The 12,878-nt window shown below is 43.5% G+C and overlaps 1 protein-coding gene across 2 annotated transcripts in view; it reads right to left on the minus strand.

Moving 5' to 3' along the window:
• Nucleotides 1-714: 714 nt before the first annotated feature.
• Nucleotides 715-12,878, minus strand: part of LOC121819811 (glucocorticoid-induced transcript 1 protein-like) — a 50,067-nt gene continuing 37,903 nt past the window's right edge. For both annotated transcript variants that reach the window (XM_042251172.2, XM_060400889.1), the window contains one exon: nt 715-1,055. In XM_042251172.2, the coding sequence (XP_042107106.1) occupies nt 1,052-1,055 (4 nt within the window). In that variant the 3' untranslated portion in view covers nt 715-1,051. The remainder of the gene's footprint in view (nt 1,056-12,878) is intronic.

Genomic DNA, 12,878 nt, shown 5'->3' on the forward strand with positions numbered 1-12,878 from the left:
CCCAGTGTGGGGCACGGCAAGGAGCGAGCATAACAGAAGGTTTCAGACAAATGATCCATGACCAATGGTGGCCATGGAAGAGCCTCAGTTTCAGGAGTTCCTGAAAATAGTTTCTGAGCTCATTTTCCTTCAAAACATGGCACGTCCAAACTTCTGTTTGGGGTACAAATTAAGAATTGCATTGACTCTTGTGAAAGGTTAACATCTCCTTCCATACTTCATAGGTGGAGAAAGAGAACACATTGGCTGTGGTTGGAGAAGCCTCTGGGAGATGGATCCTCTAAGGGAACAGCAACATTTCCCAAGCTACAGGGGCAATAATATATCCTTGAGAAAGATATATTATTACTCCCATTTAATTGATTAGCAATTAAGGCAGAAAAGTGGTCAAGTATCACAATTGTGCAGAACTGCTATGAGAAGGCCTGTTTTTCATTCATTAACCTAGAACCTCTTTAGCAAGAGCCTCCACTGTGCCAGGCTCTTTGCTAGTGCACAGGTATTGAACAAAACAGACTTGGTGTTTGTCATCAAGAGATGGGTGCAGAAGGATTGACTTCCACCAAATAAGTATATACAATGGACCCTTGAACAATGCAGGGGTTAGGGGCACCGACCCTCAAAAATCAGTATATAACTTAGAGTCATCCCTCCATTACATGATTCCTTTTCATCCACAACTCCACACCCTCAGATTTAACCAACCACAGACTGTGCAGTACCATGGTATTTATTATTGAAAAGAATTTGTGTATAAGTGGACCTGTGCAGTTCAAACCATGTAGTTCAAATGTTGACTGTAATTGGAGGCTGTAATTAATGGCACAGAGGAAAAGCACAGGACACCAGAGAGGTTATATAAGGGTGGGGGTGGGGGGGCTGTTGTCTGATTTACTGGCATTTATTAAGAACTCAGTGCATGTCAGGATTCTGTGATGCTCAGACCTGCCTGTCTGACCAAAGTCCTTAGGGCAGAAGAACCAGCTCAGGGCAGACACTGGAGATGCTCCCACAGGGAGATCCTATGGCTTTCTCTGTAGTGTCAGCTTCCTCATCTGTCAGAAATAAACATAATAACACCTTTATTACTTGCTTCACATCTGAATATGTGTTCAATGTTTGAAAAATCAATGTTCAAGCACTTTGCCTGTTAAAAATATGGGATGACATTAATATTTGAATAAAATCTTTTACTGAAATGAGTGGTTATTTCCTTGAGTTCAGATTTACACCCAACAAACAGATATAAAGCCTACCATCCCAACTCTTATTTTTATACTGTAATTTTTTAAACTCTGGCATGCTAACAAGTGAAAACACCTGGACTCAGATGCCTGCTTTTCTCAGGAACTCAGCATAGGAAGCCCACCCTTCCTCCCCTCCCTGCACCTTCCGTGAGGTCTGAGAGTCAGGCTTCCTGTCCAAGACCAGCTGAGGGAGCCACTGGCCTTGCATTTATTTATAGGAGTGTCTCTCCTTTACTCCAGTCCACCTCAGAAGGAGAGGAGACAGTGTGAGAACTTCAAAGAGAAGGAGCTAGAAACTGGGGATCCTCCGGAGCCAAGGGAGAAGCAAAGTGAGGCCTCCGCCGCAGCCCCTCTCCACCTCCACCCACATGGAGGTGATGGTGCAGGGCCTGCAGGTGATAGAAGGAGGAGCTGCCTTGCCCCGGTGCCCACGTAACTGAAATCAGGTCCTCCGGGACAGGACAGAGCCCGAGAGGCCTTTGAGGGCCACCTCCCAGCAGGCAAAGGGCCCCAGGGGGCCAGGAGGACTGCCCTGGGGAGAGGCATGGTGGCTGTGTGGCAATAAGGTAGAGTTCAGTTCAAGCCCTGCCTCTTTCCCCAGGTCTGACTCTTCTCTGGCACAGTTTCCCTCCTGCCGGGGGCAGCTAGGAGCTCAGCTCTAGCCTCTGTCCATAGACGGAAGGAAAAAGAGACTCAAGCTAGTGTCCCTGTGGCCCTGATGCAGAAGACCACACTTGGAAGGGTTTCCTCTAGAGAAGAAGCTGCCTAGGAGAGGCATCTGCAATCTGCAGAGCCGCAGGTCTGAGAGGCTGACCTTCTCCCTGACGCGGGGAGAGCGTGGGCCGTGCGGGTCACGGGGTTTGTCTTACCGGCAGTCCCATTTGATGTGCAGTGTCTTTGGGCAGGTAAGGCACTGTGCTTCCTGTCACCACACAGGCGGTGAAGGACTCAGCCAACCTGGGCCTGTTTGCTGTTACAACCTGGGGCCTCTTGCTACAGAGAAGGGAGCAAGTGATGCCCTGATCACCCCTTCCATGGCTGTATAACCTGCCTTCTCTCCCTCCCCTCTAAAATTTGAGAAACTAGTTCTTGAGAACTCTAAATTGTCAAGGACTGACAGCCCACCTCCCAGCATATATGTAATTTTAAAGGAACAGTGTCCTGATACAAAGGAACAGCTTCCATAGTAGACCATCAGGCAAGAGATCCACAGAAGTGGTGTCTGAGGGCCCAAAGTGAAGGTCTTTACTCCTTTCCACCAGGCAGCGCTTGCTGCACCACCCTGGTGCTTAGCAAAGTACCTGACACTTGGCAGGTTCTCCCTAAGCCATTTGATGATGGATACATGGATGGATGGATGGTTGGATGGATGGATTGATGGATGGATGGATGGATAACTATCCCCAAACCTTCCAGTAAATGAACCACTGATTGACTTACTCAAATTATACTAGAACCAAGCCTGACCAGGAAATAAACAAGCACTAGGTATACTGCTGTGGACTAGACAGACATAGCCCTGGCCTCACAGAGCTTAAAATCTAACAAAGGATATGGTCACTAAACAAACAGTAGGCAAATAATTTATGGTTGATACTATGTGTGCTATTTAAAGCTAATGGCAACAACTCTTGCTTCCCTGGTGGCTCAGTCAGTGAAGATCCACCTGCAGTGTGGGAGACCTGGGCTCAGTCCCTGCGTTGGGAAGATCCCCTGGAGAAAAGCATGGCAATGCCCTCCAGTATTCTTGCCTTGAAAATATCCGAGGACAGAGGAGCCTGGCAGGCTACAGTCCATGGGGTTGTAGAGAGTCAGACACAGCTGAGAGACTGAGTACACAGCACAGTCAGTTCTGACCATTTAGGTATCCAGCTGCTGCTGCTGCTAAGTCGCTTCAGTCGTGTCCGACTCTGTGCGACCCCAGAGACAGCAGCCCACCAGGCTCCGCCATCCCTGGGATTCTCCAGGCAAGAACACTGGAGTTGGTTGCCATTTCCTTCTCCAATGCATGAAAGTGAAAAGTGAAAGTGAAGTTGCTCAGATGTGTCTGACTCTTGGCGACCCCATGGACTGCAGCCCACCAGGCTCCTCTGTCCATGGTATTTTCCAAGAGTACTGGAGTGGGATGCCATTGCCAGCTACTAATCTGTAACCTATTTTTGCAATCTGGACATAAAATTTGCAAAATTCCAGTTTTTTGTTTTAATTCTAGTTTTTTTAATCCACTTTGCTATTGTTTAAATATAAATTTGTTATAATTTTAATTCAAAGATTTATATTTAAGGTCCACAAATCAAAGTCAGGACATGTAAATTAAAATTCTAGGGAATTAGGTTAACATTCCAACGAATTAAGAAATTTCCACCAATTTATCCAAAGATTAGTGTTTTAAAGTTCAAAATAACTTTTATGGTGATATTACACTCATATAAAAATTACATGCATATAAACACTCTAAGGAAATAAAAAATAATGATAGTTAATTATTAGATGATTATTGGTGATCTTTTTTCTATTTCCATTAAAAATTTTTTTTATTTAATGGATGATTATGATTTTGTAATTAAATTTTTAAAAAGATTGTTAAGACATATCATAGATTATCTCACTTTCTTTTGGAATCATTCATATTGTTCAGCCTGCAGGGCCTTCTGTGTATGTGTCTTTGTGGATGTTTACTATGAGTTACTTTTTCTTCCCAGCTATTTCTTTCCCCTCCCCCCACCAGCTATTTCTTGAATGAAGGAATAAATGAATGAATTTTGACTCCCACATCTATAAGACCAACATATTGAAATTTTTGTCTTAAAGTGTTGAAATCAGATTTCCCAAACAATGATCAAAGTCTAGACCTTTAGGCTTTCTCAAAGAAAGATTCATCCAAAGCTTGTTTTAGCTGTCTTATTCAGTTCTTATTCAGTGCTGCAGTCCATGGGGTCTCAAAGAGCTGAACACAACTGAGCAACTGAACTGAATTGATTCAGTTCTTGGCTATTTTGTTCATAAATATGGGTTTTGGATATGGTAAATGGATTAAAGAGCAAATATTTAAACACACTCTGAAATGTAATACTTCTCTAAATTCCATTATTTTAAAATGATTTATCTCTTTTCAAGAGCAACATCCTGCTGGCTTCTTGAGAAATCTCATATATTGTCAACAAAGATTTAGATTCCCATCAGAGTATATATATCTTTTGGAGACTGTCTAACATTTTTTTGGTTGTTATGACTCATAAGTTTGAAATTATTATCTAACACTTATTCAATCATTGAATTTTACATTTAAAAGGGTCATTAGTGGTCCTTTAGTCCAACATTTCTCCTGAAGCAGGAATTACTTTTGCAACCTTGGTCAGTAGTCTGCTTGAATACCTCCTATGCTAAGAGACTCACTGCCTCCCTGGTTTGCTTCCAAAAGCTGCTTATCTTTAAGTTGTATCTATCCGAGGTAAAAGTTTCGTGAAAGTTTCGTTCCCCAGCACAGAACTCATTGTATCAAAAATGTTCAATAAATGTTCATTGTGTGAACAAGCAGATGTTTGACTTCATTCATTTGGCTTACTGAATTGAAATGTTATTGAACGTTTATCATGTGGTGAGTGTTATTTGAAGCACTAGGCATATACCAACCGACAAGAAAGACATGGTTCCTGACCCAGGAAGTGTTTTCATTTTAGTTGGAATGAATAGCCTACTCATACTTCTTTTTCGTATTTAAATTTTAGAATGTCCAGTGGAAGATGGGAAACTGTACTATTAAGACAGGTTGAGGAATATGTAGTTTGTTTGTTTTTTTTAATATTCCTAGAAACTATTACCTGAGAACCCCAGAGGAAAATTACAGACTGCCTGTGAGGCTGGGCTGGTGGGCATTCTAATCTCAAACATTAATGAAATGTATATTGTCACCCTGCTTATTTAACTTATATGCAGAGTACATCATGAGAAACGCTGGACTGGAAGAAACACAAGCTGGAATCAAGATTGCCGGGAGAAATATCAATAACCTCAGATATGCAGATGACACCACCCTTATGGCAGAAAGTGAAGAGGAGCTAAAAAGCCTCTTAATGAAAGTGAAAGTGGAGAGTGAAAAAGTTAGCTTAAAGCTCAACATTCAGAAAACGAAGATCATGGCATCCGGTCCCATCACTTCATGGGAAATAGATGGGGAAACAGTAGAAACAGTGTCAGACTTTATTTTGGGGGGCTCCAAAATCACTGCAGATAGCGACTGCAGCCATGAAATTAAAAGACGCTTGCTCCTTGGAAGAAAAGTTATGACCAACCTACATAGTATATTCAAAAGCAGAGACATTACTTTGCTGACTAAGGTCCGTCTAGTCAAGGCTATGGTTTTTCCTATGGTCATGTATGGATGTGAGAGTTGGACTGTGAAGAAGGCTGAGCGCCAAAGAATTGATGCTTTTGAACTGTGGTGTTGGAGAAGACTCTTGAGAGTCCCTTGGACTGCAAGGAGGTCCAACCAGTCCATTCTGAAGGAGATCAACCCTGGGATTTCTTTGGAAGGAATGATGCTAAAGCTGAAACTCCAGTACTTTGGCCACCTCATGCAAAGAGTTGACTCATTGGAAAAGAGTCTGATGCTGGGAGTGATTGGGGGCAGGAGGAGAAGGGGATGACCGAGGATGAGATGGCTGGATGGCATCACAGACTCGATGGATGTGAGTCTGAGTGAACTCTGGGAGATGGTGATGGACAGGGAGGCCTGGTGTGCTGCAATTCATGGGGTTGCAAAGAGTCGGACACGACTGAGTGACTGAACTGAACTGAACTGAACTGAATCTCATTTTATACCTAAAGCTGGTAAAGTAGGATATTTGATATATATAGACATAAGATGGAGAGGTATTAGCATGTATACTTTGTTACTTACTGATACATTTATATATGTATGTGTATATATATACATACACATAAAAACATATTTATTCTTAAACACTCATGTACACTCACCTAAAAATGGCAGAATACACACAGAATTTTTTAAGTATTTATGACAAGGTAGTGAGATTATGGCTACTTTTTGTTTTCCTATATATGACACATTTTGTACAATAAACAAGCATTACTTAAGTAAGCAAAGGAAGTTTTATAAAACAAAATAATGAACGAACAAAACCCAGAAATTCCCACTAACTGATCGTGCTCTCGATTCCTCAGTGTTTTCTTCTTGCTGGTGTCTCTCTCTCCCTCGACCCTCCCTCTCCCTTCCTTCTTGTTTTTGTTCAGTTGCTAAGTCGTGTCTGACTCTTTGCGACCCCATGGACTGCAGCATTCCAGGCTTCCCTGTCCTTCACTATCTACTGGAGCTTGCTCAAACTTATGTCCATTGAGTCAGTAATGCCATCCAACCATCTTATCCTCTGTTGCCCCTGTCTCCTCTTGCCCTCAATCTTTCCCAGCATCAGGGTCTTTTCCAGTGAGTCAGCTCTTCTCATCAGGTGGCCAGAGTATTAGAGCTTCAGCTTCAGCATCAGTCCTTCCAATGAATATTCAGGGTTGACTTCCTTTTGGATTGACTGGTTTGATCTCCTTGCTTTCCAAGGGATTCTCAAGAGTCTTCTTCAGCACCACAGTTTGAAAGCATCAATTCTTTGGCCCTCAGCCTTCTTTATGGCCCAGCTGTCACATCTGTACATAACTATTGGAAGAATCACAGATTTGACTATGTGGACATTTGTCAGCAAAGTGATGTCTCTGATTTTCAATACACTTTCTAGGTTTGTCATAGCTTTTCTTCCAAGGAGCAAGCATCTTAATTTCATGGCTTCAGTCACTGTCCACAGTGGTTTTGGAGCCCAAGAAAATATCTGTCACTGTTTCCACTTTTTCCCCATCTATTTCCCATGAAGTGATGGGACTGGATGCCATGATCTTAGTTTTTTGAATGTTGAGTTTTAAGCCAGGTTTTTCACTCTCCTCTTTCATCCATTAAGAAGCTTTTTAGTTCCTCTTCACTTTCTGCCATTGGAGTAGTCTTATCTGCATATCTGCACCTTCTTGACTGGGTAAATAGAGTCTCAGATTCAAGCATCATCTCCACTGAAAGCTTTCCTGATGCCCACCTGGCCCCTACCCTCCCCAGCTGCAGGGTCCCCCACCCTCCTTTCTTGTGTGCCCACCATATTTGGTACCTACAACTCTGAGTGGCTCGCTTGCTTGATCTGAGCACCCAGCAGGCCTGAGCTCTGAACTCCAGCACGCAGAATGGCCCCCAGGCGATGTGTGACAACACTTGGACCCCAACTAGGTCACTGCCACAGCTTGCCACCAGTTTCTAGCCTCCAGCTCAGATCACACTGGCCCCTCCCTGATGGCTCCCTATTGTTCACCAAGAACCACAATGCCTTGGAGCATCCAAAAGTCTCTATGATCAGGTACCAGCTTACCTTTCAGCCTCAGTTTTCTCTTTTGTATCCTCTCCCAAGACCACCATTCTGCCCTTAACAGTCCATGCTTTCCCACCCTTGATCCTTCTTTTAAACTGAAATTCTCTATCTCTATCTAAGGAACTACTCAAAACTCACCCAGGAACTTCCCAGTGGCTAAGACTATGCTTCCACTGCAGGGAGAGCAGGTTTGATCCCTGATCAGGGAACTAAGATCCTGCATGCCACCCAGTGTGGCGAAAAAATTTAAGTAAACATTCACCCCAAACTAGGATAACATCAATAGCTACTCTCAGAACTGTGCTGGGAATCAGGTGATACAATGTGTGTGCCTAGCAACTACGAGGCATATAATGATTAGCAGCTCTTATTACTATTCTGATCATCATGTATGCACGATGATATGCATCAGGCATCACCCCTAGATCCTAAGAATAAAGATTTTTTTTAAACAAGTTCTTGCACCTGGGCAGGTAAATAAGAATAATACAATATGGTAAGTATTATGACAGAGCTAGGAACAAAAAGCTGTGGGAGCCAAGTGTTTAGGGGAGAGAAGTGATGGGTCTCTGAAGAGATGGTATTTTCACTGGACCTTAAAGAATAAGTAGAGACGCAGACATAGAGAACAGACTTATGGACACAGAGAGGGAAGGGGAGGGTGGGGTGGTTTGAGAGCGTAGCATTGTAACATATACATTACCATGTGCGAAACAGACAGCTAGGGGGAAGCTGCTGTATAGCACAGGGGTCTCAACTCAGTGCTCTGTGATGACCTGGGTGGGGGGGATGGGGCAGACGGGGGAGGGAGGTTCAAGAGGGAGGAGACATATGTATACTTATGGTCGATTCATGCTTATTGTGTGGCAGAAACCAACACGACATTGTACAGCAATTATCCTCCCATTAAAAATAAAAAAATTTTTAAATAAGTAAAAAGAGTAAGTCGGAATTTCACCAGGAGAGAAGGAGACAGTAAGGTAAGATGCTCCATGCAGAGGACATGCCAAAAGCAAAACTGTGGAAGAATGAATGAATAAGGAGCACCTGGGCAGCTGCAAGCACCACCGCTGAGCCCTTTCCCCTGTTCAGGCTGCTGCAGAGAATCCCCTTCTTCTGCCTTCTGCTCTCCAGGAATCAAAGCCTGCAGTGCAGGGCTGAGATGGAGATTCCAAAGGCAGGAACACGCAGTACCCTGGCACTTTTTGGCCATCATCCTGATATGGGGAGAGGAGGCTTGATCCCCCATGGGAAAGGCAGAGGTCCTCGGGTCCTGGCTGAGAGAGATGAGGCACTAGATGCTCCCCTAGAGACCTGGGCCACCCTTGCAGCAGAATTATTGGCGAATCCACAGCCAGCAGTGGCGTCAAGGAGGCAGTCAAGCATCTGAAGGGCAGACAGCATGCCGCCCATGCAGCCCTCCCCCAGCAACCACTATTTACTTTAGATGTCAGTCGTCCCCACAGTTCACATACAAGGTTTATCACCAGAAGCTATCAGACTTCCCAAACATGATCTCCATGGCTAGGGGTGGAGGATGTAAAGGAAGGAACAGTGTCCAGATGTTGGGAAAATCTATCGTGCCTTACGTATATGGAGAAATTAAAAGTTCTCTAGAAATGTCAGGAAGCCTTTCTCTCCATCTTCAGCAAATTTGGTATCTCGCCCTCACAACAGAGTAATAAGATAAACTTTAAACTGTGTTCACGGTCCCCCTATTCTCCCCTACTCTCATTTCAGTCAGGAAACCAAGTTTTGTCATTTCTTGAAAGGGGATTCCGGCAAAGCAGAAAGCAGACATCAATTCCAGAGCACTAGAAATCTCTCTTCTAGAGGTTGGGGCAGGAAGAGTTTCTTTGATGGGCAGGAAGGTAGGAAACAGGCTTCCCTGGTAGCTCAGCTGGTTAAGAACCCACCTGCAATACAGAAGACTCTGGCTTGATTTCTGGGTCAGGATGTTCTCCTGGAGAAGGAATAGGCTACCCTCCCCCAGTATTCTCGGGCTTCCCCTGGTGGCTCAGATGGTCAACAATCCACTTGCAATGTGGGAGACCTGGGTTTGATCCCTGGGTTGGGAAGATTCCCTGGAGGAGGGCATGGCAACCCACTCTAGTATTCTTGCCTGGAGAATCCCCATGGACAGAGGAGCCTGATGGGCTACAATCCATGGAGTCACAAAGAGTTGGGCACAACTGAGCCACTAAGCACAGCACAGCACAGGGTAGGAAACAGAAATTCCTGGAACTGGAAAGGAGATACCAAGACTTCAGAGAGGAATACCTAAGTGGTTCCAGATTCACTAAAGATTCCTATGGCCCAGGTTTGTCCCTCAGAGGAAAACAGAGAATGGACAAACGGGTGCTAATTAGAAACAAACTAGGCCTCCCTCATTCCTTAAGAAACTAAACCCAGGGACAAGAGTGCATCCTCAAATGACAGGGCTGTAATTCCCTCCTGTCCAGTAAAATAGGGACTCTTCTTTGCCAGTAGAAGCAGCCCTTCCACCCCTGTCTGAGGATATTAGTCCTGCATTGCCTGAGGAAACTATAATGACCTCCCCTCAGGTAGTTGCCTTGCAGGACACTGTGAAATACAAGAAGATCTTTATGTTCCATGTTAATATTTACCAAAGGCTTCCCAGGTGGCTCAGTGGTAAAGAATCGGCCCGCCAAGCAGAAGACCCAGGTTCAATCCCTGGATCAGGAAGATCCCCTGGAGAAGGAAATAGCAACCCACTCCAGTATTCTTGCCTGGAGAATCCCATGGACAGAGGAGCCTGGTGGGCTACAGTCTAAGAGGTTGGGAAAGAGCTGGACATAACAGCATCTAAACAAAACAACAACAGTTACTAAAGAGTAACCCTAGTGGAAGAAGACTTTAATCATGAAATCGGTAGGATGACCCATTTTGTGGACACCCAGTCAGCCTTTTTCCCCAGCCAGTAAGCTCATGAACAATGTGGCTATGGGGGCAGCATGTTCAGTTGCTCAGTCGTGTCTGATTCTTTGGGATCCCAGGGCCTGTAGCCTGCCAAACTCCTCTGTCCATGGGATTCTCCAGGCAAGAACACTGGAGTGAGTTGCCATTTCCTTCTTCAGGGGATCTTCCCAACCCAGGGATTGAAGCCAAGTCTCCTGCATTGCATGCAGATTCTTTACCACTGAGCCACCTGGGAAGCCCAAAAGGCAAGAGCAAGGCATCCCTGGGTGGGCTTGAATCACCAACCTTTCGGTCGACAGCTGAACATACTAACCGATTGTGCCACTGAAATGGAAGTTATACATGGGCTGGGCAACACAGACTTCTGTTCACCGTGGAAAATAACCTGGCTTCAGCTACTGCTAAGTGCCCAAACTGTCAGCAGTGAAGATCAACACAGAGTCCCAGATATGGTACCATTCCCGGGTGGTCAGCCAACTACCTGGTGGCAGGTTTATTATATTGGATCCATTATGGAAGTGATAGTATTTTGTTTTTACTGAAACAGACACTCTAGAGTGGGATTTGCAGTCCCTGCCCACAATGCTTCTTCCTGAACTACCATCTGCGGGCTTATAGAATACCTCGTCCACCATCATGGTATGCCACACAGCACTGTTTCTGACCAGCCAATGAAGTACAACAATGAACCTATGCTTATGGAATTAATCAGTCTTACCATGTTCCCCACCATCATGAAGCAGCTGGCTTGACCTTTTAAAGACTGATCACAGCACCAGATGGGTGGCTGGGGCAAGGTTTTCCAGCTTGAATCAGCATCCAGTACATGCTACAATTTCTCCCATATCTGGGATTCAAGGTCCAGGATTCAAGAAGTGGCAATAGCTCTATTTACTATTATTGCTAGTGATCCACCAGCAAAATTTTTGCTTCCTGACCTCACAACCTAATTCTCTCCTGGTTCTAGAAGCCTTGGTTTCAAGGTGGGGGAAATGCATCTACCAGGAGACACAGAAAGGGATTCTACTGAACTGGAAGTTAAGACTGCCACCCAGCCACGTTGGTCTCCTCATAACTGAATCAACAGGCTAAAAAGGGTGGATAAGGTATTCTGTAAGTCCACAGAGGGTGAAGGTGATTAATTCAGGTTACCAATGGGAAATTGGACTGCTGCTACACAATGAAAGTGAGGAAGAATACTACCAGAATACAGAAGATTCCTTATGGCATGTCTTAGTACTATCATGTCCTTGTGATTTAAGCCAATGAAAACCTGTTACAGCCTAATTCAAGCAGGACTACGTATTCCAACAAAATAGATAATCTAGATGACCTGGACACATTCCTAAAACACACACACATATGCATTATCAAAACTGACTTGAGAGAAAATAGAAAATCTGAATAGACCTGCATTAACTAAGAACAGTGAATTAATAATTTAAAATCTTCCCACAAAGAATCAGCATTTGTGGGATGCTGACACTGACTTCTATGAAAAATTTAATGATGAGACAATACCAATCCTACACAAATTCTTTCAGAAAAAAAAAGAAGAGGGGACACTCTCAGACTCATTTTGAGAGCTCAGTGTTAGCCTGATATTGAAACAGCCAAAGAAGTAACATGAAAAGGAAACTAGGAATCAGTATCCCTCATGAATATAGATGAATGAATATAGATGAATATAGATGCAAAACTCAACAGAAACTAGCAAATCAAATCTAGTAACATTAAAAAAAAAACCATGACCAAATGGGATTTAATTCAAGCATACAAGGTTGGCTTAATATTCAAAATTCAATAAATATAATATACCATATTAAAGGAATAAAAGACAAACACATGATTATCTCAACAGATGTAGGGAAACATTCAGTAAATTTTAACATTTATTTATGATATTAAAAAAATCAACAAACCAGAAATAAAAGTGGACTTTCTCCCCCTGATAGAGGGCATCTAGGAAAAACCTTTGTTAACATCATATTTAATGGTAAAACACTGAATGCTTTCCCCTTAAGACTGTGAATAAGGCAAGAATGGCTGTTCTGATCATTGCTATTCCACACTGTACTGAAGGTTCTAGCCAGTGCATAAAAATATATAAGGGCTTATAGATTAAATGGAAGAAGCAAAACTGCATTTATGTGCAGATGATATAATCTCATAGATATAAAGTTGTATGAAATCTACCAAAAATGTACTAGACCTAATAAGCTAGTACATAATAACCTAATACATCTACCAAAAATGTACTAGACCTGTGACCTAA

This window comes from Ovis aries, chromosome 1 (assembly GCF_016772045.2).
Source record: "Ovis aries strain OAR_USU_Benz2616 breed Rambouillet chromosome 1, ARS-UI_Ramb_v3.0, whole genome shotgun sequence".
NCBI lineage: Eukaryota > Metazoa > Chordata > Mammalia > Artiodactyla > Bovidae > Ovis > Ovis aries.